The sequence below is a fragment of the Pangasianodon hypophthalmus genome, chromosome 8 (genome assembly GCF_027358585.1).
Source record: "Pangasianodon hypophthalmus isolate fPanHyp1 chromosome 8, fPanHyp1.pri, whole genome shotgun sequence".
Taxonomy (NCBI): Eukaryota; Metazoa; Chordata; class Actinopteri; order Siluriformes; family Pangasiidae; genus Pangasianodon; species Pangasianodon hypophthalmus.
Window position 1 is genome coordinate 20,468,900 of NC_069717.1, and position 26,121 is coordinate 20,495,020.

At 38.0% G+C, this 26,121-nt stretch overlaps 2 protein-coding genes across 4 annotated transcripts in view; one reads left to right on the forward strand and one right to left on the reverse strand.

Annotated features, from left to right (window-relative positions):
- The window catches only part of cacna2d3a (calcium channel, voltage-dependent, alpha 2/delta subunit 3a), a 196,633-nt gene that overhangs the window by 37,435 nt on the left and 133,077 nt on the right, over positions 1 to 26,121 (reverse strand). For all 3 annotated transcript variants that reach the window (XM_026925413.3, XM_053236172.1, XM_053236171.1), the window contains 10 exons: positions 23,385 to 23,468; positions 22,850 to 22,921; positions 22,620 to 22,681; positions 22,424 to 22,491; positions 21,632 to 21,677; positions 21,435 to 21,532; positions 19,244 to 19,337; positions 18,709 to 18,804; positions 18,307 to 18,428; positions 17,109 to 17,186 (listed from right to left, as the gene is read on the reverse strand). In XM_026925413.3, the coding sequence (XP_026781214.2) occupies positions 17,109 to 17,186; positions 18,307 to 18,428; positions 18,709 to 18,804; positions 19,244 to 19,337; positions 21,435 to 21,532; positions 21,632 to 21,677; positions 22,424 to 22,491; positions 22,620 to 22,681; positions 22,850 to 22,921; positions 23,385 to 23,468 (820 nt within the window). The remainder of the gene's footprint in view (positions 1 to 17,108; positions 17,187 to 18,306; positions 18,429 to 18,708; positions 18,805 to 19,243; positions 19,338 to 21,434; positions 21,533 to 21,631; positions 21,678 to 22,423; positions 22,492 to 22,619; positions 22,682 to 22,849; positions 22,922 to 23,384; positions 23,469 to 26,121) is intronic.
- Positions 850 to 14,278, forward strand: LOC113533338 (leucine-rich repeat and transmembrane domain-containing protein 1). Its single transcript, XM_026925410.3, has 3 exons — positions 850 to 1,423; positions 3,861 to 4,457; positions 9,396 to 14,278. The coding sequence occupies exons 1-3, from the start codon at positions 1,417 to 1,419 to the stop codon at positions 9,854 to 9,856; spliced, it is 1,065 nt and encodes a 354-aa protein (XP_026781211.1). The 5' UTR covers positions 850 to 1,416; the 3' UTR covers positions 9,857 to 14,278.

A 26,121-nucleotide genomic window follows, 5' to 3' on the forward strand; every position in this document is an offset into this window, starting at 1 on the left:
TATCAACTGCTTTGTAGCAGATACAAACGTTCATTCTCTCACAAGCCTCTCTTTTTTTATCTCTCTTTTGAAGTTAATAATACAAAAATGCGACACTGCATGAACTTTTTATTATTTAGGTAAATGTCCATACTGTATACTGCATTCACACCTAGTCTCTCTTACACAGATAATCACTTATTCATCTTCTCACATGCAGTTACATCCATAAAGCAATGTCTACATGCTGTCAGGGAAAACCGGAAAACTGGAACTGGACTTCAGGCATAGTATTAATCATTATCTCAGGGTATTGCTCTAATGTAAAGTGAGTATAATGTATACTGGTGTTGTTACTTATTTCATCTTGTGACCTTTTTCCTTTATTCCGTCACTGAATTATTCACTAAAACAAAAGTTTAAAGCGGTGATTCTTAGGAATAACATTCTATTTAGAGCGTTTGCCAAAATTTCTCCATTTGTTACAATCTACAGGAAAGATTGATGTTTCTGGGTAATAATTTTCAAATAGGATGCTGAATGCTGGCTGCTGGAGCTGTTTTCTTGTCGGATTTTGCACGTGCTCATGCGTATTGTAAATGTTATTGTGCATATCTGTGCACACAGCTTTGCTTTAAGCTTGCATGATGTGAATGTGTGTATTGATGCGTGTATGTGTGTGTGAGAGAGAGAGAGAAAGAGAGAGAGAAAGGGAGAGAGAGAGGAGGGCAAAGTAAAGATAGATACAGAGAAAGAGAGAGTGATGCTGGAGGCATGTTCTGTCCGTTCCCTGCTTGCCATCAGAATTTGATGTCCGTGCAGTATAACGGCTAATAGGAGCTAGAGTGCTGAATAGAAATATCTGGATCGCAGCTCACTCATCTCTGTGTGAGCGTGACTGTGTGTGTGAGAGGGAAAGACACAGAGAGAGAGAGAGAGAGAGAGAGAGAGAGGGAGAGAGAGAGAGTTCGAATGTGAAGGTATTTTTGTTCTTGTGTGGGAAGCACACACTGGATGTACAGCAATGATAAAGAAAACACGAATAACAAAGACAAAGGAATCTAAAGGTATTCTGTATAGCGGGGTAGGGAAGAGGATTAATCCACTGGGTATGTGAAAGCCTTGGCCGCTTTTCCAGTGTGCTTTAGGATCACAGCTGTCCACTGCACACTCACTGTCACTCTCTGCACTGTGCTACATGTGGCAACAGATAGACAGATAGATAGATAGATAGATAGATAGATAGATAGATAGATTGAATGAAGAAAGCAGAAAGGGAGGGAGAGCGCAAAACAAACAAGAAGAGAACGAGAAGGGGAGAGAGAGGGAGAGAGAGAGAGAGAGAGAGAGGGAGAAAGATCCATTCTCTTACCTCCAGTTTGCCATACACAGTGGACTAACCCTGGACACACTAAGCGGAGGAGTGGTCTAGGAGCCATGACAGGTAAGTGCTAAGAGCACCATCATGACTTTAACATTAAGTAACATACATTTCATTTTCACAGTAATTTTAACAATTTGCTGTACCAAAAGAGCAGGTGAGGATGTATCGTAGTGTGGATTCGGGCTGTACGACAAAAAATAATGGGCTAAAGATTGCTTTAGTCATTCGCATGCAATAAGTTTTACTCAGTGTGCTAGTACTCTTGTATGAAAGCATCTTATGACAAACACATGGATGTGAGCGCAGAGCTATAATTAGATGTATCAAGCTGTGACTAACTGCAATGGGAGTTTTTACATAATGTGTTTTGATGCTGAATATGCCATTTTCTGCACAATCTGTCAATGAAATATGGAATGACGGCACTAAAATGAAGGCTGAACAGCTTCACACTTTATCTGGTTAATCAGACTGTATGGTCAAATGGTAAACATGATGCTCTTTTTTGCCAAAATACAGTGTGACAAAAGCAACAAGACTGACAGTGCATGCTTGCTTAATTTAGTGTTTGTGTCCTAAATTTCAGCTTTACCAGCTGAAATTTTTCCTTTACCAGCATACTCCAAGACTATGATAGAAATTATTTAAGCACTATCCATATTGTTATCTTATTATCAGCAAATTTCAATTCACAAAAATAGGGTTGAGAGGGTTAGACAGAAACTTTAGAAAGAAACACAAGGGAATAGAGCCCTTAGAGTCGGGGACATATGAAACGCAAGGCATACAACACAAACAAGAAAGCAGATGAACTAAAAACAGAGGGACTACAAATATATATACTGTGCATACTTTTAGTATCAATTATGAACATTGCCTGTCATATATTCTACAAAGCTTCTGTTGCTTGTTGCTGTTAAGTATTGTGGGAATGTTGGCATGTTGTACACCTGAGTAAATAATTTTACAGCTTTAGGCCACGATACAATCTTCTTGTTATTATTATTGTTTTTTGTTACTGATCTTACAATCATACAATCTTCCAAAGTCTTCTCAGTGCAGTTGAAACAATGTAGTACGTACAGTACATTTGTATTAAGCACTTAAATGAGAAGACACTGCCTACTAAACACTGACTAGTTTATTGTGTATTTATTCACTCTCTAATTTCATAGAGGAATTTCTTTACAACGGTGAGAGTAGGACCGACCACAGATTACATCTTAGATATCACCAGAGTCCTATCATCTTACTGTAACTTTATCTGGGTGCATTTGATGTTCTACGGTGCTTCTTATGTGTAGGAGTGCTTTGACCCGCAGTGCACTCTTACAGCGCGCTATAAATACAACATGCATGTGAGAAAAATATTTTAAAGAGCCAGCAACACATGCTGGAGAAAATTTTGTGATTGTTTTCATGTCTTTTTTAACCTCTTGTCATTCTCAACCAAAAAAACAACTGCTATAATGCTATCATGCATAACCTATAGTTTAACTTATAGTTAGCAATGGATGTTCCATTGACCTATCTATTTGATTTCAAAGTGACACAATCATAATATTTATTTATATGTATGCCATCTCAATTATTAGCAATTATTAGTAGGCAGGAATATAAATAGTGTAAATAGTGTCATTTCTTAACAATTTAACTACTTAGATACTTCACTACTTTTGACATTTTCGGAGAAAACACTTCAAGACACTGATAAAACAACACTGATTTTGACCAACGCAGAATGGTTTATGCTGCATTTGAAAAAAAACATAGACACCTCCATGTTCATCTTTCATTAGCCAGCTAAAGTTAGTGATGAGTGTTTTATATCTATATATATATATATATATATATATATATATATATATATATATATATATAGATATATAGATATAGATGTATAGATAGATAGATAGATAGGGCAAACTGTATAGTCAGTGTTATAGATTTAACAAGTGAATATGTCTGTATGTTGATTGAACTGAAGTAAAAACTAGTATGTATGTTACAACTCATTTAAAAGTAAAGAAGTGCTACCTTGTTTACAGCTGATACTCTGAGAGGCCATGTTGACATGACATCACGTTCTGTAAAAATATATGAAAGTCTGTGAAAACTTTCTGAACTAATGTCTGTAGCTATTCTCTGGTCTGATTAGCTCCCTTCAGCTAATAATTTACATAAATGCATGTGAATGAAAGCCCCAACAGAGGATCTGCAACAATAACCACCGTGGTTCATGTTTAACGTCGCTGAACTATGGCAAGTTTTTTTTATATGCTGCGCTGATCTGCCCTGCTACTTTATTTTTTCTGGGTCCACACGCAGACTGTGGTAAGCTAGTTGATAACTCCTGGTTTAGACGGCTGAATTAACAAAACCGCAATGATGTAGACAAGTGTGTGAATTTTTTTATGGTGTATGCTGGTATTTTAAACTTAGAGAATCAACACCAGAGCACTAAAATGTTAAATGGATATTTATTTTTGTCCCTTAGGAGGTTTGTTCCTGACACTGTCCACCCTGTTACTGGTCCAGGCTGTCTCCTCCTGCCCTAAGGAGTGCTGGTGTGACAGTCATGCCAAGGTGGTGGACTGCAGAGGACGAGGCTTGTATGAAATTCCGCACAAGCTCCATGCAGAGACTCTGGAGCTACATCTTCAGGACAACCACATACGAGGCATCGGTTCCATGGCTTTTCGGGAAACGCCATATCTCCGAGTTCTGGATCTGGCCAACAACAGCATCACTATGATTTCTCCCAGTGCCCTATTAGGGCTTAGGAGCTTAAAGACCCTCATCCTGGCCAACAACTCTATCCGGGAAGTGGATCGCCGTTTATTGGGCTCAGTACGCAATCTAACCCACTTAGACCTGTCTCACAACAACATAGGAGGGCTGCCCGGAGCACTAGCCGATAGTTTCCACCATCTAACCCACTTTTCATTGCACTATAACCGGCTGACCAAGCTGGATCGTACTCACCTGGATTCCCTCGGGAGCCTGCAGGTGCTGCACCTGACGAGTAACCCCTGGAAGTGCGACTGTCATATGATAGGACTTAAGCTATGGTTGGAAACGTTCACGTTTAAAGGTAAGCACTGAGCCCTGGAAAAAGTAATGCATATTCTTGCGTCAGCCATATTGCTACAGCTACAGAAGCAATATTTCAGCATCAGTTTTATGTGCAAGGGAGAATCATCTTATTTGTTTCTGACAAATAATATATAATGATTTTTTTAGGTATATAATGTGTGTAATTTATGCATTCCTTCCTTGTCAACAGTAAAGTTTGCAAGCTGTAATGTAGACATGCTCACAAAAGAAAGTGAACTCCTCGTGAGCATCCTTTTTCTACATGACTTTAAACAGATCTTGATAAAAAACTGCTGGCGCAGAAACTGATGCTCATTCATATAATGCAAATACTCGAAACTATCCTGTTACCGATTCAAACTGTTATTAAGCTGTAAAGCAATTGTAAGCAATATACTATGACTATTCTTTAACAGCCTATAACACTACAGTGAAGTTTTTAAATCAACAATGCAAAGGAAAAATGATATAAAAGAAGGTTCTTGAACATAAACAGGAGACGACCCCTTGATCTTATTTTTACATGACTGCAACCATCCTATGCAACCTTCCTTACAACTCTCTTTACAATGTACCCGAAACTCATCGACAGTAATCTTACAACATTATGATCCTAACTGTACATCTTATAGGTAACCAAAATGACAGCAAATTCTATGCAACTTAGTTAATGTCTGCATTAACAGAAAACATACATTGGATTTGTCCAGCATAGTATGTAGTTTGTAGTCAATAAAATAGCTCCGCAATTCGTTACACACTAACCAAACATGCACTATTTTCAAACAACTGCATAAAGAAACTGGTGCAGATCTATTTCTGTGCTAGCCTGCGGCACACGCATAATCAGATCAAACTGCAGCAAATTAGCTTATACATATTAACCATCACTACAAAGGATCTTCAAGATTATCAGTGCAGTAGATAGCCATGTCACAGAATTCAAGACTGGTTAAAATACATCTCTGTTTCAGCAGAGAAACTATAAATAATGAATACAAATATGAAAAGATAATGCTGACCACCGGACATCAGTTAACTCAACATCTGGAACAATGGATCCTTGATATATCATGAATGAAAGTCAATCTACTGAGTGTAGGTTTAAAACAAGATAATGATGCTACGTGAGTTACATGTCTGATCACCTGGTCATATTTGACTTCTGACCTTGAAAATGAGGAATGTGTTCAGTATCGGCCTATGCTCTGTGTAGTTAAAGAAAATTTATGAGTAACTGTAAAGAAGCTTAAAAAGTATTAACACTACACAAACTGGCTATTATGCCATGCATTTGTGTAAGGAACTATTTGACTCTTAATATATAGTATTTTGCCTCAGTCTCTGAGGAAATTAGAAGGAAGTTTTTCCAAATATGTGAAGAATCACGTATCACTTATAGATTATGAAAGGAAATAGGGTCATCTATTATAAACATATGATAACAGATGAATTTATACTGTGATACCTAAAATGGATATAATGTGTAACAACCAATAAGATCTTCAGTGAGCACATTATCCAAGTCAGGGTTGCAGTGGATCTGGAGCCTAGTCGGGGAACACTAGGCAGGTGGCTGCTATACATCCTGGATGGGACACCAGTCCATTGCAGGACCCCATGCACACACACATTCACACACTCTTTCACACCTAGGTTCAGTTTAGAGTCATCAGTCCACCTGTTGGCACTGTTCTGAATGTGGGATGGAGCCAGAGAAAATTCACACAGACACAGGGGGGAGCGTTCTGCACAGATGGTATCCAGAGCTTAGGATCAAACCAAGATCAACTGCGCCAAATCTTGATTACTTCTACCACAAATATAATAGATAGAATACATAATTCAAATATTCCTGCTTTCCGAGCGATGTCTGACTTAACACAGAGCATTAATTAGTCTCAGAAGATTTCAACTGAAAGAATATTGAACTGAATGTTACAGAAATCTGATTCGGGAAAATATCTGATACATAGTCTGGCTAATTTAAAACTACTGACAGTTGCTGTGACTGAGTATATGTGTGGCCCATGCTGTGTGCGAAAACAGAGTGATATATACTGTTGATGGTGAAACTAAAGCTGTCTGATAGAGAAAGGAGGGGGGCATGATGACGTAAGGTTAAAATGCTCAGGAAGCATGACAGGCCATGAGGATTAACACAGCTAAATATGCTCTCTAATCACAGAGACAGAAATAAGCACTGATACAAATATCTTTGTCTAAAGATATATGAGAACAGCTGTTCCCATTGTTGCCAACACACACACACACACACACACACACACACACACACACAAACAAACAAATGCTTATAATGCAGTATTTGACCTTTAGAATATAATTTCACATTCATATAATATGTAAGCAATGAAACATACTGTGGCATGCTATTATAGGTAAATAATCAATGACAGAGTGGTGTGATGAGACCCAACACATGTAGTTGTGTTATTTCCAATAACATTGTGTCCCTAAACTGTTTTACTTCTCTTATACCACAGCAATTTGCCAATGATTACAATATTATTATACGTTAAAGAGCAGAACATACATTTTATAATTTTATAGTTGTGTTTAATGCTGTGGAACGTCCACCAAACAAGATATCACTTACATTACAGCAGGTATAAACTGTCATTCCCGCAACAGCCTCTTTTTTATCTTTCTTAAAGCTAATAATATATAAAATACACCTTGCAATGTAACCATGAAACCAGAAAAACCTCTATCCTATAGACTTTTGTGTGTTGAAAAAAGTTATGGCGCATTTTTATCTTAAACGAAGTTGACCGCTGCTTCAGTACAGACAAAAAGCACATTTCAATACAATCTGATCATTCTTCTGTTTATTTTAAACATACTTATCCGGACTGGATCAGTTCAGCTGCATGCACAACACTTGAGTAACAGCTGCTCACGAGACGCAATCACAGTTTTTATTAGTGTACTAACAGACCTTTCCTAGATTGCTCCACTTTGCATGTTATTTACTTGATTACAGTGTCGGCCCAGTACCAAACTTTCATTCCTGTAGGTGGAATCAGGCCTTCTACCAGAGGCATTATTTGAGATTTTGAGATTGTAGCACATTTTTTTGCTGGTCTTTAAATTACACTTTTTTGGCCTGAGACTGATGGTATTGTTCCTGGAACTTGGTGGACTTTAGGGGTCATGGCCCAATCATGCTATCTATCTCCTTGTTTTTAACCTTCCACATTTTCCTAATTCCTTCACCCACCTTCAACATGTGTGTGTGTGTGTGTGTGTGTGTGTGTGTGTGTGTGGGTGTGGGTGTGGGTGTGTGTGTGAGTGTAAATACACACAGTATATACTGTATATATACTGTAACTCGTAAAGCTTATTCAGATTTGATGATGCATGAAATTTCTGCACTTGCACTTTTGATGCTCCCTTTTCTGAATTCAAGTATCCTACTTTCAAAAGGAAACTTTCTTCCCTTATCTCTTTATCACTGCCTCAATGCATTCTTCCAAATAATCCACCCTCCTTTATATCTACCCTCCCTGATTTGCCTTTCTAATCTCTTGAATTCTTTTCATTGCGCATCGTTTTTTTCTTTCTGTCAATTTGTCATAATTACAAGGCTGATTTACCCAATCAAGAAAAATCAAGTAATCCCTGGCCTGAGCAAAATTCCTCCTCAGAGGGTGGAAAATAGACAAGCACAATCACCAGAGCATCGGCGGCCTGCTGCTGTTCATTTCAGTGAATATTAAGAAAAAGGCTTGTCTTGGCACTGTACTGATCAAGCAAAGAGGAGGCTGTGTGCACGTGAACAGATGGAGCTACAAGATATAATCCGTAATTCTATTACAAATTAAAGATTTTCAAAACTACACAGATCCTGAATGAGATCTTGTTGGTTCTCCTGCAGCATTAAACCATGAAATAATTCTGTATATTTCATTATGCCATTACAGCACATACCAAAAGTATAGAAACAAAGCAAACATGGAGAAGGATGAGAATAATGTTTAAAATGTTTGTTATTCTGTATTATTTTGCTTTGTTTTTGCTTCACAATTCTGACAGTTCTGTCACTCTTTGGTTTTCACTATAGCCAGTTTGCACATTTTGCACATTCTTCACTTTACAATCATGACTGTATATATTATGACTATATCTCCTTTTCTCTTGCAAAGTTTTAATTATATTGTATGTGTGGTCTCTAATGTCCACCATTTTATACTAATTTCCTGTCATTATTGGATTTATTGTCTTGTTTTGCACTGTAATGTTTGTAATTTATGGTGTTGTTTCTGCAGAAGGCAAGAACTATTGATTAACTGTTGATTTGCACACATACAGTTGAAACCAAATGAAACCAAGGTGGTGGTGTGGCAATAAGGTATCCTGAATATTGAATTATGCTGTGAAGATTGTGTAAGATTTTTAAACCAGCTACACATGGCAAGCAGTGAATCAGCTGTCACATACACACACATTCACTTTAAATCTATTTTTGCCACTTATCACAAGACATGCCTCTAGAAACAAGCACAAATTGGGATGTCTGTGTCTTTAAGGATTTGTATCTTCTTTTAAAGGCTTTTCTATGCACAGAATCTGCTGTGTTTGGCAATGTGATAAATAGATGGTCTCATTTCTTAGTAGAGGACATTAGCTTACAACTGTGATCATCCTCAGGCTTTTGAACACCACTATATTTTTGTTACAAAGCCATACACATGAGAATTTCTTTTTAGTATTGTACAAGAAGATAACAGATATGGGGGAAGGCTTACACGGTGAAGCCGTTCACAAGATCAACCAGCACTACCAAGCGATCTCCATGATGGTTTTTATAATGAATACTAATACTGGACATACGTCACTTTGACCAGAATTATTTCAGAGATTAATTTTCAAAATATGTAATGTATTTTTACTCTCATCTTCCTATCCCCTTCAGGTGGGGTGGTGGATGGCGTTCCGTGTCATGAGCCTCATGCTATGCGCGACCGTGACCTCCGCCACGTGCCCTATGAGCTCTTCCACAACTGCATGAGCACCAGCTACAGCTACTTGTTTGCCAACATCCAGCACATAGAGAGACAGCAGCGGTTGCTTCGTGGTGTCCCATACCCAAGCCTGGATGCTCCGCTTGATCAGGAACCGGAGTGCGAACCCAAGCCAAAACCACGACCCATGAACCTGCGTCATGCCATAGCTACAGTGATCATCACCGGCATTGTGTGTGGAGTTGTGTGTCTCATGATGCTGGCTGCTGCCGTGTACGGGTGTGCCTATGCTGCCATCATGGCTAAATACCAGCGGGAGCTAAAGAAACGGGAAGAGGAGGCTGGAAGAATAGAGAGAGAGAACACGGGCAGGGAACGGGAGAAAGAGCAGCTGGAAAATGCCATAGCGTGAAAAAGAGTATTATGAGAGCGAGAGAGAGAGAGAGAGATGCAATAATACTCATACCTCACCCAGGGATATTATCTGGCCAAGCCTCTTGCATGGCAAACTCTTTAAAAAATTGTAAGATAGAGCTACACACATACTTAGGGATCTGGATGGGTTTTATTACACTCATAGGATTTATCACAACTATTGTGATATCTTCTCAGACGGACAAACGGTTACTTGATTTCTGCTTTGTCATCTACTGTATCACTCATTCCATACATTGTCCTCTCTAAATGGGAAGTTGAAAGGAAAAGAAGATACATGTGCTATAATGCAGTATAGCCACAGTACAGTCAAAAATAAAAATGATATTGGCATCCTTAATGAAAATGAACAAAATGATTATGTTAAATAAGCATTTCACAAAATGATTCAAATCATCCATTCAAACAATTAATGAAACGAACTACCTCTAACAACAGTCAGTCTCATCTCCTTTTTGTAAATAATAGCATTTTTACTATTTAATATTTAAAGTACAGTAAATGCAAATAGAATATAAATAAAATAATATAGTTTTTCAATTGCCCCCTCTGGGAAATCTATTGATGCCACTGAAGACTCTGGGAAAGCTACTGATGTCACTGAATTCCCTGGTGTATAATTACGAGGTTACAGAATCCCTTTGCCATCCATCACCATGGGAAAAACCACAGAACACAAAGCAAAATTTAAAAAGTTTAAGCAGTTCAAAATCTGCCAATAACTGGCTGCATATTGCCCACATGCACAGTGAGTAGGATGGTAATATAGACAAAAACGACAAACCCCAAGACCACATTTTCAGAACTGCACCGTTTATTTCATTCTTGGGGTTGTCACGTTTCAAAATCAGCCATTAGACGCCACCTTCAAATTATCTGGTGGCAAGACAGAAACCCTCCTGAGAGCACTTCACAAAATGCAGCATCAGAAATTCGTCCAATTGGAACTACAACTGGAATTGTGTGTTGTAGATGGATGAGACCAAATCAAACTACTTATCTGTGCATGTCTTTTTGAAAGGGACCATATACAGGGATTCCTGATTGCCTCTGCCAGGAAATTAAGACACCACCATAAAGAGATTTTTCAACAAGACACTGGCATCAAACATACATCCAAATCAACAGAGAAATGGTTGTGGCACACAGCATCAGTGTTTGCTAGTGACCATCTCAGTATCTAGATTTAAACCATACTGAAAACCTAGGGTTTCATTTTAAGATTACAGTTCAAAAGCACAAATCTAAGAATACAAGGAGTTCAAGTGTCTTCAATCATGTTAAACATTAGATCAATAGGTTGACTGCTATAATAATAATAAGAAGAAGAAGAAGAAGAAGCTCTCATTTGTTAAGCTCAATATATCTACTGCATGTTATACAAATACACACACGTACATGTTTGCTCATTTTTATAAAGGGTGCCAATAATTATAGACTTGACTGTACGTTCAGAGATACAATAAGGCCAAAGATACTGGATACATATCAACAAGCTCTAACTATATATCTGGGGGTATATTTTGTCTAATGTAAGTGCATTTAATGACAATATGTAAATCTTTGAGTATCATAGTGGTTTTCAGTTTCTGTTTAGGGTTCATTTGGGCTGTTTATTATCAGGTTAAGTAGGCAGCTTCTACTATGCATATGTCCTAGTTTTTGTGCATGTGTGTGCTGTACTGTACTCCATCAACATTTCTAACTCAACCTTTGACTAATTTAGATAGACCGATAAGAGTTTATTATTTAAAACTATTTGCGGTTTGCACAAAAAGCCTCACAAAGAGGTAGATTGCACATACTCATACATATGGATGTGAAAGGGGATGTGAAGGGCATGGGGTTCTTATATAACATGAGACACACACACACACACACACACACACAATCAAATCAGGCATGATGTTTTTCGTAAAAAAAAAAAAAGAAAAAAAAAAGAGCCAACAGGCTGCAAACAAGGCTGCTAAGCCTAGATTTGTTGTCACACTCACACACACATGCTTTAGTTGCCCTTGGAGTGTGATGTCATCAGCTTGTCGGCTTATGTTAGTGCTAGCAAATGCTCATGAGGTGAAAGCTCATTGGGGCGGTCTATAAACTGAAGCTCTGACTGGCTAGTGTGTGTGTGTGTGTGTGTGTGTGTGTGTGTGTGTGTAAGCTCCTTACCCTTGCACTCAGTTCTATCTCAGCATCAAATTCTTTACAGAATATGTTGTACAGTAAACCTCAGTGCTACATGACAGGCATTAATATGTTTCTATTTGAGAATGGAACACCATGAACAGCTCTGTTTTCTTTACATAATTGAACTAAAAAACTAAAAAACACTGAAGTAATATCTTTCTTTACCTCCTTCCCTTCTTCCTTCCAATACGTGTACTTTATAGGTAAAAAATTACTGACTGTAACTCATCCATTTGTCAGTCCCCTTCTACCATAACCATCCATGGAAATGGACCACCACTAGATATTTTTTGGGTGATGGACCATTCTCATTCTCATCACAGCAGTGACACTGACATGGTCGAGTGTGTTGCAGTGGTTTGAATGTATCAGGTGATGCAGCATTGCTGGAATTTTGAAACACCTCAATGTAACTGCTAGGTTGAGGAAAGGGGTGCATGACTATTAATTATTTACTAGTCGACCAGTAATTCAAAAAGAAGTCAACTAATTGACTAGTCATCATTTCCATAATTAAAGCAAAAACTGTTTAAGGACATCACTAATTTTAGCCTCTTTTATTTGTGCAGCAAAGAACAAATCAAACCACACTTCAGTGAACAACCACACATCAGGTACAAATAACATTTCTAGCTTCAATGCTTTTTTAGGTCGTACTATTAACAATGAATAAATGTGTGAAATAAGAAATCTGTGTCTAATATTACTCTATTTAAGGTATTAATAATTCTTAAACTGCACTCATGGATGAGTCAGCTGCTCAGCTAAAAATGTAGATTCTGAAACTGAGGGCACACAGCACAGAAGCTGCTTATACTTTAATGATGGATGCAGGATGTGATGTTTACAACAGCAACTGGGAGGGTTTTCCACCATGTTCAACTCCAGGCTCAGTAGCATCCGAAAAAAAGGACTCTGGATCAGCCTTTCTGACCCGGCATGTTTCACTTATCTAAAGCTAAGCTAGCTAAGTGGGATTGGACAGTGATGTGCAACCCACGGCTCGAAAAGCACTCTTTCACACACTGCTGGTGTATGATGAAATTCACTATGCCACACTGCAAGGATTTTATTTACATTTCATTTAGCTTTAAAGGACAGAGAAAAATACTGCAGGAGGAATTACTTTGGGAGCAGGTGGGAGTAGGATTAAAAAAACGCAGCTCGCATACACCTCTCCACTTCACACAGAGTGATATCAAAGTGTCAACCATTAAGCAAAAAAATTTGCAGCATAATCTTGTGCATTTGACTGCAGAATTTACCTCATCTAGTCTGAAATATTTTCAGACTAACAAAATACATTGAGCTGCTTTCTTTACCATCTGCTTGCATCTCCTAACATCTACGTAACTGTTTGTTTTTTGACTAGTCAGCATCCCCACAACAGCGACTAGTGAATATATTATTCCATGCAACCCCTAGCTGAGAATAGTGCACCAACAATAATAATAATAATAATAATACACAGACCCCAGCATTACACTACATACACTAATACACTAATAGCAGTACTATGAGTACTACAATGCCAAATAATATCTGGTTTGTGGTGGTGCTGTAGTGGTCCATTTTCCAATTGTGGACTGGATTGAGGAAACTGACAAATAGTACATAATCTCAAATAAGCCATAGTAAGTAATTTTATAACAATGGACGAAGGTATATGGTGTACCTAATTATCAAGCAAATAAGTGTACAAAAAGCACCATCTATGCAAAAGTCTACCCTGAACCATATTGCCATATGACTGATTTGTGTGTGCGTGTGTGTGGGTGTGTGTGTGTGTGTGAAGGTGTAGGTTTTTAAGTTTTGTTTATCTTAACAGAGAGAATATTGCTGATGTATATTATTTATTTATGAATAATATATGTGTATTTTAACAGATATGTATATTTAAAAAATGTGTTTAAGATTAAATATTTCAATTTGTTGAAAAAGGTCTTCATTTGTGTGTGCATGTGTAGGGGGGTGTAGGCAGTCTTTATCTATTTGTGTCTTTCTTCATCCCTCGCACCCTCTCCTTTTATTCTTTTCCTCCTTCACTTTCCTATCTACTTGCTCTACTCTTCCTTCCACCTCTCCCCTCTCAATCCTTGCGGTACAGTAAAGTGACCTTTTACATCGTGACATGTTGCATTCCCGAAAGCGCCTACATGCATTTTTCCCTTGTGCAATTTAGAATAAAAATGCACCTGATGCATACTGACACTCCCCAGCTTGTTGAACCTTGTTGCTATACAATAATACAATAAAAATACAGTAGGAAAGAAAGAACTTTATACCACAAACTAATATCAGATATACAGTGGATATAAAATCTCTACACACCCCTGTTAAATTTGCTGGTTTTAGTGATGTGGGAAAAAAAAATGAAACCAAGATATATCATGTCAGACCTTTCGTGCCACCTTTAATGGGATATAGCTACCAGGTCCCTGGAGGACTAATGGTTAGGCAATGGTGCTCTCACCGCCACGGCCCAGGTTCAGTTCCCAGCCAGGGACCCAACCCCAGCCATCGGGGTTGCACACGAAAGTGCACTCCCAGTGCTGGTCCCAAGCCCAGATAAAATTGGAAAGGGTTGCATCAGGAAGGGCATCTGGCATACAAAGTGCACCAAATCAAATATGCAGACCAATGATCTGCTGTGGCGACCTCTAACAGGAGCAGCCGAAAGAACAACAACAACAATGTGATAGAGCTAATTCAGGTGAAAAACAAAATAGAAAAGTTTTAGGGAAAAAAAAAAAAGAAAAACCTTGCAAAACCTTGTTGCATAAGTGTGCACACCCCTTAACTTATACTTTGTTAAAGCACCTTTTGCTTGTAATGCAGCACTCGTCTTTTTGGGTAAGAGTCTAACAACTTAGCACATCTTAATTTGGCAATTGTATTTCAATCTTCCTTGCAAAAATGCTCCAGATCTAACAAATTGAGAGGGGATCTCCTTTGCACAGCCCTCTTTAAGTCATTCCACAGGTTTTTGTTAGGATTTAGATCTGGACTCTGACAAGACCATTCCAAAACATTGATCTTCTTTTTCTGAAGCCATTGTTTTGTTGACTTGGATTTGTGCTTTGGGTCATTATCATGGTGGAAGGTGAAATTTTTCTTCATCTTCAGCTGTCTAACAGAGGCCTGCAGGGTTTGTGCCAAAATAGACTGGTATTTGGGGTTATCCATGAGTCCTTCTATTTTGAGCTCCAGTCCCAGCTGAAGAGAAGGAACCCCATAGCAAGCTGCTGCCACCACCATGCTTCAGCATGGGTATGGTGTTCTTTGGGTGATGAGCTGTCTTGATTTTGCACCAAATATATCCTTTAGAATTATGCCCAAAAAGTTCTACCTTGGTCTCATCAGATCTTAACACATTTTGCCACATGGTTTGGGTAATTCTATCAGGCTTGGATGTTTTTTTTTTTTTTTTGTTCTCGTGTGAAAGGGCTTCTGTCTAGCCACCCTAACCCATAGCCTAGTCATTTGAAGAAAATGAGAGACTGTTGTTACATACAGGAGCAGTACTTGCCAGATATTCCTGTGTCTCCTTTAATGTTGCCATTGGTCTCTCGGCAGCCAAGATTTCTTCTTGTCCTTTCATCAATTTTGGAGGGACATCCTGTTCTTGGTAATGTCACTGTGGTGCCTCATTTTCTCCACTTGTTGATGACAGCCTTCACTGTGTTCTGTGGCCATCTCATGTTTTGGGAATTCATTTGTACCCCTCTTATGATCAATATCTTTCAACTATGAGATGCTTTGTAAGTTCTTTGCAGGCCATGGCTTCAGCAACCAAATGAAACCAAAAAGATGTCAAGAAAATCCTACAGAAACAGCTGATCTTTATTTGGGGTTAATCAGAATCACTTTGTTGATGATAGGTGTACGACAGTTACTTTTGAACATAAGTTTGAACGTGATTGGTTAATTCTGAGCGCAGTCACATGCCCTATTATAAAAGGGTATGTAATTCCACAACACCACCCAACCCCCCCTACTCCCCCTCCCACCCCCACCCCTTCCCGCCCCCCCCAAAAAAATTTCTGATAAGATTTATGCAGGATTTATATTGGTTTCAATTTTTTACAGCACAAAAAGCTTGCAATGTTAACAGGTGTGTGTAGCCTTTTTATATCCGCTGTATCTGATACATTCCAGTTAATTTTAATTAGCCTATTCTATTGTACCTAAATGAGATTACATCAACATTCCTAGGGCATTACACATAAAAATCCAAGAAACCAAACATGAAACGCATCACTTTCACTCTTGAGGTGATCACCTGCAACACATTTGGTCCATTTCACTTTAACTTGCCTATTGCATTATACTTCAACTTAATTACATAGAATTTCCTAAGGTTTCATATATTAATCAAATGGATTGTGAGCCATATAGGTGTGTATTAGTTTATTATCAGCTTAGCAGTTAAACACTTTATTCTAAAATAAATTTATAGGTTAAATTGCTCCTTTTTTGCTTTGCACCATTTATTCTCTTAAAAAAGTTCAATATTGAACTTAATTAATTTACTTCTATGACATAAGTTTCCATGCATGTTCACAAGTACTGTTAAACATGATGAGGCTTAAACACAAGTTCATGGCATGTGGGAAAAATATATGTATGTGTATATACTGTACATATACAATATGTATATACATAGAGTAGTACTACAAATAGCACCCCAAATACTGCCTTGAGTGCTAACATTACCATTAAGTTTTCTTTATACTGACCTGTGGGAATTCCTATTATTTTATATTCCTCTATTTTACTTTGAGTCCTATTGAATCAGCTCTGGTGTTGAGTATGCCACTATATGATATTTAATTATTTCACAACAAGTGAACCTATTGTGGAATTTGGGTGTGGAATTGGACACATGTAATTACATACTGCAGTTACCCATATTTCCATATTTAATACCTTGTAGCTACATGTAATCCAAGCTACTCTGTTTCTTACACTGGAATACCGCACTGTAATATAAGGTATTCCTACACAGTTCCTACACACAAACCCAAATTACAAAGTCCTACCTGCAGCAATTGGTGACTTCCTCTCATCCAGTAGCTGAATGGCAGTGCTGGCCAGTACAACACTCTTATTTTCAGAACCTGGGATCACACACACACACACACACACACACACACACACACACACACATAGCATGATTTTTTTTAAAATTTCTGGTGCTTTGTTAAACATACCACGCATAGCACACTTGTGCACATTGCATACAGTATATAATATTATTTTGAGGATGACATAGTCATAGAGTCACACTGTGAACATCTGGTGCTTCTGAAATGGCTTCATTTAGAGACACGGGTTCTTTCTCTTAGACATATTACCAAAAGCCAAAGAGATGTCCTGAAGGATAAAGTGTGCTCCAAACATGCTTTTCTAATACACAGCAAGGGAGAGAGCAAACCTAACATATCCCATTTTAAGTCTCTAAAATGCCCAATTTATACAAACACATCAAACCGAGCAAAAAAGAAACGAGTACAAAGAACACAAATTAGAACAAGAGCTATAAGAAGAGACGATGCTTTTTTGTTGTTAAATCCACTGAAAAGATTTGGGTTTATCCTTGAGGTTGGTTTATGACTTGCCTTGTCAACATTCACCATCATGCATTTGGACGTCAATAAGAAACACTCGCAGAGATTAAATATCTAAAACAACTGGAGCGCATTTAAGACCGCAGATTGCATCTTCTCTCAGTGGGGATTCACCCAAGCAAATAGGCCAAATTTGCTTATGCTTTATGCTTTAATCCTGCAGTGCCACAGAAAAAGTGAACTACAGTTAAAAAAAAACATTTTTTCAAGAGAGTATTTGAGTATTTTCCTATTCTTTTACTTCTACTACTTCTGTTTCTTATTACGAGACATTTGGTTGCAATATGCTGCAAACGAATATCAGCTAATATAAGCCAATTGTAAGGCAAAACTATAAGATAAAAAACAAAGCCATTTTAATGCAATTAAATTAAATACAGAGCAATCAAAGACAAGTCAAATCCTGTTTTTACTGGTTTGTTTGAGGCTCTAGGGTATAGAACATGTCTCTTTTGATTTTACTTGTTTTCGTTTTCATGTATTTTTTCTGGCCTGCCACAGTGAGGCACTATTTTAAAAAGAAAGAATGGGTATGGGTAAAAATGTGCATGTGTGTATGTGTGTGTGTCTGTGTGTCACTTGTCACTCTTGTTTCATGTGTTTCTCTTGCCTGTATTAAATGGAAGCGAGTAGACGAAGGTGCCTGGCACTTGTTCCGCTGCCCTTTTGTACCACAGGGGAAAATGATCAGCATTGAACACACCCTCTTTATCCTCAGCCGTCAGGAAGTCTCTTAGAACACACAGCACACATAGGTTACTTATGCTGTTATAGCTGTTACTTTACAAAATAAGCCCATTCCAGTTGTTATATCTGTAGAAATGAGAGTGTATCAGAACATATGCATAGCAGTTTGTACTAATCATCAAATGCAACATTTTTAGAAAGCTTAAACAAATGCTATACAAAACCTGACTCTCCAGATCGCTTCCAAAGCAAAAACTACATCATTTATCAACATAATCTTGCATGGCAGGCATAAATACTTTGTGAATAACTGGGACATGCTTACTGATTGCTTAATTGGTACGGCATCACAAATAAGTTGATACGTGACAAGCCAGTCCGTGTGCCGAGGTAAGCTATCTCCACACCTTTATCAGAGTTCCTGTAACACAGTGAAAAAGGACATTTCCATTCCATCTTCCTGAACACGACTTCTACATCTGTTTAAGATCGGTCTATGTACCCTACCACTGGGAAGCTATTTCTTTTAGAAGGATTTTACATTTTTGTCCTGTATATGTATATAATGCAATGAAAAGCCTTCCTTTCAAATCCCAACATTTAAAAGGCTTGCTCAACGGTCCAACTCTCTGGCAGCATTAATATTTAAACTTCTAACCCTCTAGTCAGGCCTATAACCACTGAGCTTCCCTTATTATTGAAAATTGATTTATGGCTTAGATCTTATTGTACTTTGGTGGACTATGTAGATTTGTATGGCAGACATCAATTGATTTCAAGTCTAAGTTTTTGGCATAGTGGGGTAGGTTATGTGTGTTGGCGTATGCATGTGTGATTTTGTGTGCAATATGTCTTCATACTCTGATTTATTGAGAGCCAGACTGGTCCAGTACGCTTCTATTGGCGCGGTCACCACAGCATCAAACAGGACCTCCTGAATTAACTCTTTATCACCTACGACAATGATATCAACAACAACAGTACATCATACGTAAGCACAGCATCAGTAAAGGCAAAAAAATCAACTGCCAGCATCAACATCTAAAAGCATTAGCAGATATGGGATGATGTACTTATCACTGAGTATCTCTTTGAGTTTAGTCTTATCTGAATCCATGATGTCAGTAGTCTTTTATGGACTGCATGGTCTGGAAAATTACTCTGTCTTTTATCTGTAGCTGAAATGATACACAATATCCCCGTGCAAACTGGCATGCTGGTGCGTATTCCGTCATATCCTGTGAGTAAGGAGTGTTTGTGCTTTTTTTCTAAAGCACAAGTGGTATTTTACATTTCTGCTCAGACCAAGCTGATACCAAGTTTTGGTAATTTAAAATGCAGAACAATAAAATATAAAATGTCAATAAAATGACATTCAAGTGATGCTTCTCTAGGCAAAGCTTTTGTGTTCCTATACTATATGGGCAAACCATCACACCCAAATGTGGGCCCTCTCAAACTGTTGCCACAAAGTTGTATAGAATAGAAGCACACAATTGTATAGAATGGCTTTGTATGCTGTAGCATTACAATTTGAAACTAAGCCAAACACATTCCAGCATGACAGTGCTCAATGCACAATGCGAGTTCCTTGAAGACATGGTTGACCAAGGTTGGAATGGAAGAACTCGAGTGGCCTACACAGAACCCTGACCTCAACCACACTGAACACCTTTGAGATGAATTGGAACACAAAGCCTTCTCAGAAGTGTGAAGGTTATTATAACAGCAAAGGGGGGACTAAATCTGAAATGGGATGTTCAAAAAGCACATATGGGTGTGATGGTCAGGTGTCCATAAACCTTTGGCCATATAATCAATCTTAGGTACAGCTTATATACATGTTAAGGAGATTGTAAGGAATTATACTTACTGTCTGAAAAGTGGGTTATGACTTGGTATGATCTAGAAGATCCACAGCTGCTTTGACACCAGGATATTGAATAAGCAGCAACAACAAATGCTTCAAATGGTTCCTTTAAATCAAGCCTGGTAGATGTCATCATCTTTTCCTTATAATACGTTGCCTATTAATTATCAAGCCCAGGTACCAGCCCTGGCTACCTTGTTCATGGTGCTTACTGTATGTTTTTCAGTGTGATGGCAATGCAAACATCGTGTAGACACTCTCATTTCAAGATTTTATAGAAAGAGCTCTTAAGTGAATCAGTCATACAGTGTTTTGCATAAGTATTTGCCCACCCCTCAAACATTTTACATTTTGTTGTGTTACAGCATGGAACTGAAATGGACTTTATTATGGATATATTATGAATCTACACAAAATCAATATAATCTGCATAATTATTTACAAAAATTAAAAATGTTAAAAATGTGATTGCCTAAGTATTGATCTTTGTTGGTGCAAAATCCTTAAATTAATCCTCATGCAACCAGCTGCCATCAAAATCATATCATGAGTTAAATGGAGTCCACCAGTATGCAATTGAAGTGTCAATATAAATACACCTATTCATGGAAGGCCCCAGAATTTGTTAGACCACATACCCAAACAAACACCAGCATGAAGACCTATGAGTTATCAGGACAACCTAGGACAAAATTTCTTTAAGTATCAATCAGGGTTTGGTTATTTAAAAATTATCCCTAACTTTGAACATCCATTAAATCCATTATTAAAAATATAAATAATTTGGCATAATAAAATATAAATGACTCTGCCTAGAGGAGGCCATCCACCAAAAATCACTGATGAGGTAAAGAGGGCATTAATCAGAAAAGCAACCAAGGGGCAAAGGGCAACTCTGAAGGAGCTGGAGAGACCCAAAGCTCAGATGAGTGAAGGTGTTCAAACATAACCACAGGCCATACACTCTTCAAAGATGGGCTTTATGGTAGAGTATAGAGAAGACAGCCATGATTGCAAAAAAGAGCCATATGAAAGCAGTTCAAGGGGGTGAATACTTATTCAAGGCATTGTAATTATAATATAAAACGTATCCTGTCTGAACAGTACTTGTGTTGATACAAAATAGTCTATCCACTGTGGATACAAAGTAGTCTATAAGCGTATGTAAAAGCTCTACTCACACTTCAGGTGTGGTTCACCTCCATCAAGATAGAGTTTGATTGCCTCGATCTGAGACAGGTAACGGTGTTCAGGGTGCTCATCTGTGTTACAGTATGTCCTGAAAACATACTACAACCTTAAACAACAAATTCTCTTCACAAACACAAGTGAATATGTTGCACACACAAACACACACCTAAAACTTCTCATACTCTACCATTCATCTGCCAGTGCCACATCAGGATGCTCCAAATCATGTAGTCCTGAAATACAACATATGATTGTCATAAATACATTGCAGGCCTAGTAATAGGTGGCATCTTCATGTGAACTTCAGCTTAAGATCCTATTTTCAACAGTGTTCAGTGTGCTGATTCTGCTTTCTGGGTAAAATAATTAAAAATCCCAACAGCCAGTTAAATGTAATTTTCTTTAATCCACTTTAATGTGCACTGTCAGTTCTGTCATGTTGAGAAAGCATATAAATAAATTATAGCTACCTAAAATTATTAGCATCTGAAATGGCTGTTTAAAATAACTAGTGACTAAAAACATTCAGTAAATTCAACCACATAGTTGTCATAAGGTACACAAGTGTAATTCTGAATGGATGGAAAGAGTTAGTAAAGGGCCAACACACACACTCTCTCTCTACTTCTGTCTGTCTTCCTCTCTAATGACTGACATTGGTGGGCAATCCCATGCACAGGCTATGGCCAACTTTCTTCCTTTCATTCATAATTCATTAGATTTTCTGCTGGATGAAAAATGTCTATTTCTATTGAAGCTGACAGGAGGAACCATCACAGGAAATGCTGAACCATGCTCTCACAATCCTAAATGGTAGCAGTGTTTAAGAATGAGCGAATGAATATTAACATGCATGATCCTGCTGAAAAACACGCGGGGTGAAAACGCTGGGACCCAGCAATGTATTTAAGCACATATGCACAAGGAAAACATTTTTATTTCTGCTAAGATAGTTATAAATAGCCCATTGGGAAGTTACCTTCTTCCACAGTGACACTCCCCCTGAAGAAATATTTACCATGTCCCTTTGACAAGGCCACACCTAAGCTGCAAAATAAGTACATATTGCATTAGCCTTCATACAAAATCACATACTCTCACACAGTAAGTGCTGACAACTGTGCAAAACTCATGTCCATAACTATGTGCTGCCCATATAAAGATGGCCACTTTACCTGAAAGGAGTTCCCTTGATGTCTGTGTAGTAATAGTCATTCTGCAGTACAAGCACCCGTCTCTGAAAACACACACACACATAAACACAAACACAGCACATTACAGTGCCATCTGGTGGGACATCCCACTTAAGGAAAAATTTCTGAGCATAAAACTGGATCTACAACAAATACAGTAATAAAAAAATCATATCTTAACTACAGTACACACTGTGTTTATGTTCTCTCACCCCTTTATCAACAGCTTTCTTGACTTCCATAGAGAAGGTTCCAGTTTTTCTGTTCACCATAGCATTGCGTAGCTGGAAAACACACACACACACAGACACAGACACAGACACACACACATGCACACACGCACAAAACATAGAACTGTCAATTGGAACAATGTTAAATCAATGCTGAATGAATATACAGTAATGCGAACACAATAGAAACAGAGTGGAGCGAAAATACAAATAAACAACGGACATCCGAACAGAACATAACAAAACATATCATATTATATGATCTGACACTCGTATCAAATTATATAATAAAGTTATAATATATTGAATAATAAAAGATGAAATGAAACACATAATAAAATAAAGTTTAAATTCCAAACTTTCGGTTGAAAAGTGGACTAAACACAGCTTAGCTTTGAATTAAAATTCGAGCTACAAAAGCTAGATAATAGTCTGCATTTTATTGGGAAAAACAGAGCCAAAGATGCAGCCCTCCATCACACCTGAAGTGTAGGAAAAAAAAACAACAAAAACAAACCATATCCTCCTTGTCTTCCCATTCGACTTCAGAGAGATCAACGCTGCTGTAGTTGGGCTTCTTCCTCTTTTTGCCTTCTTCATACTGAAAACACACACACATTTATGTGATATACACTGTTGTAACAACTTGTTTGTACAAACTTCCTTTTTCAATACCTACATAATACACCATAATATATATATATATATATATACATATATATGTATATATATATATATATATATATATATATATATATATATATATATATAAAGTTGTAACTGATGATACAAAAACTGTACATTGATGAATATCAACATTTTGTCACAAGCACACAATGTATATCATCGTATCATACTTCCACACAACTGCTCTCTATATCATAATTCAGATAGCAATTAAATCACCATCAAGATTTAACAAAGCTAGCTAATGTGTGACAACAACAATAATAATAATAATAATAATAATAATAATAATATGCTTTTTATTTTTCGGTTAGCAGAAGCTGTATTTTTTCCAAAGAAATGTGCTCAATTAAATGAACAGACTGGTCTAATGGCTGTTTTTTTTTTCTTGTTTTCCATTTGAGAAATGTCTTGACTAAAACGTTCTAACTGAGCCAGTAACCAATCAAGAATGGATAGGTTGTCTAGTAGACACAGAGAGAGAGAGTGAAATTTTTCAGTCTGGAACATGGCTGTCACAGACCACTCAGAATCAGAGAGAGAGAGTGTGAGGACGAATGCATAGAAGTGCTTTAATACAACGTCCAAGCATTCATTCTACAAACCGGTTCATTGCTGTTAACCAGCCTATAGTCAGAGCATGGGTAGTCATTTTACATTCAGGCCAAAGGACAAGACAAAAGAATCCAAGAGATCAGGAAGAGGTTCTAACACAGCATAAAGTAGGCTAACAAGGCTCACAAGCATACTGTTTGGTAAAACTTATCCATGAATGAGTGATCTTGGCATGTTTATATACTGGTGAGTCAGAACGTGATCTAGAATATTTGGCATTAGAACTCTGTGGATCATGACCTCTGCTGGTGGAGAGGGGTAATGTTCTGGACCCTGGAGCAAGTTAATCTGGATGTTCATGATGGAAATCCGTGATGGGATATGGCTCTAGAATGTCTTCTGCATTCTGCATGCAGCTCAGTTTTGGATGCTTGCCCCTGACCAAAGGTAGAAGACACAGGTTTGTGTAATGATAGATGATAAGTGGATACTATTCTTTAAGGCTGTGGTTAGTCAAGACAGTAAGAGACTGGTTTAATTTGTCAAGTATCTTGAAAGGACCAAGGAGTCCTTGGTCAATGGACTTGTGTGAGGGAAGTCTCAAGTGAAGATCCCTGGTGGACAACCACACCATCTGCCTAGGCAGCCACTATGATCTAAGGAGTCTTCCAATTTCTGGATTCCAGCATTAAACTTGACTATTTGTTTGTAAATGATAATCAGATCATTACTAGATGAACGACTGTCATCCATGTTTGATGTGAAATGCAGTCTCCTGTCAGAGGTGACCTGGAATCCTGTAATACCTAATGACCTCCCTGAACACCATCTCTGCTGTTCCAGGGGCAGTGGGGAGTTTGGGCAGAGGTACAAGACAACATGGTTTTGAGAAAAAGCTCAGTGTAAATATGGTGCTGATCAGTTATTAACTTGAGTGCATTGGGAGACCAGGGATGTCCTGGTACAAATAGAGGTTCTAAGAGTCTTGTGGGCAGGTTTCAACAGGTTATAGCTTGTGCACAGATGGAGCATTTTCTTGTGAACTTTGTGACATCACAAGGAGGGCCACCATAGCACTGAGATGGTCCGCTGTGTTAGTGGGTGCCCTGAGCTCTGGACATGTGGGTTCTTCTACTTGAACCCTGGAGATATCTTTCATGATTTCTCATCAGCTGGGAGTTGGGATACAAGTGGGTGGAAAGATGATCTGGTCAGTTTTGAATTCAAGATTTCCTTCATATATTCTGGAGAGTGTGTTTGCCTTTGGGTTCTTGGATCTGGATCTGTACGTAGTGTGCTAGCTACACACCATCATGCTTTGTCAGGGATTTTTTGCTGATTCTCAGAAGCATCTCCCGCTACTATGAATAGTAATGATAGATCTTAGAGGATGGAGACAATGGAGTCCACTCCTTTAGTTCTCCAGTGCTCCAGGAGATAGAGGGTTTGTGACCAGTCAACCAGGTGATGACCAGTATGTGGTTTTGAGGGGACTTGTTGAGGGAAAAAAATGCATTCGCTGTGTGTATAAAGACATGAACTCTCATCAGGGCAGATGATTGTTTCTAAGGATGTGCTTCACATCTGGCATGGTGACTGTCCCTTGTTTTCTGCAGTATAGACAATGTCCCTCTCTTCAATGAATTTTTTTCTAACTCAGATCATTTTGTCTGACCTATATCTGGCTCTCTTTCACATCTTTCATATCATGTCCATTGTGTTAGAACTCTGGGGACTATGACTTCTGCTGGTGGGAAGGGGTAACGTGCTGGACTGGAGTTACAGAACTGTTGAATTGTATTGTACATTGTATGCACAATGGTGACACGAACTACAGTATACTGTAATTAGATCAGTCACAAATTTTAATTAAAGCATCTTTTTCTTTATAAAATTTTAAATTAAAAAAATTTTAAAATTTGTATATATACAAATATACAACTGTGATATATATTCACATCAGAGCTTTAATCCTATAATTATAATTAACAGCTGTGCATGTTTATATCACC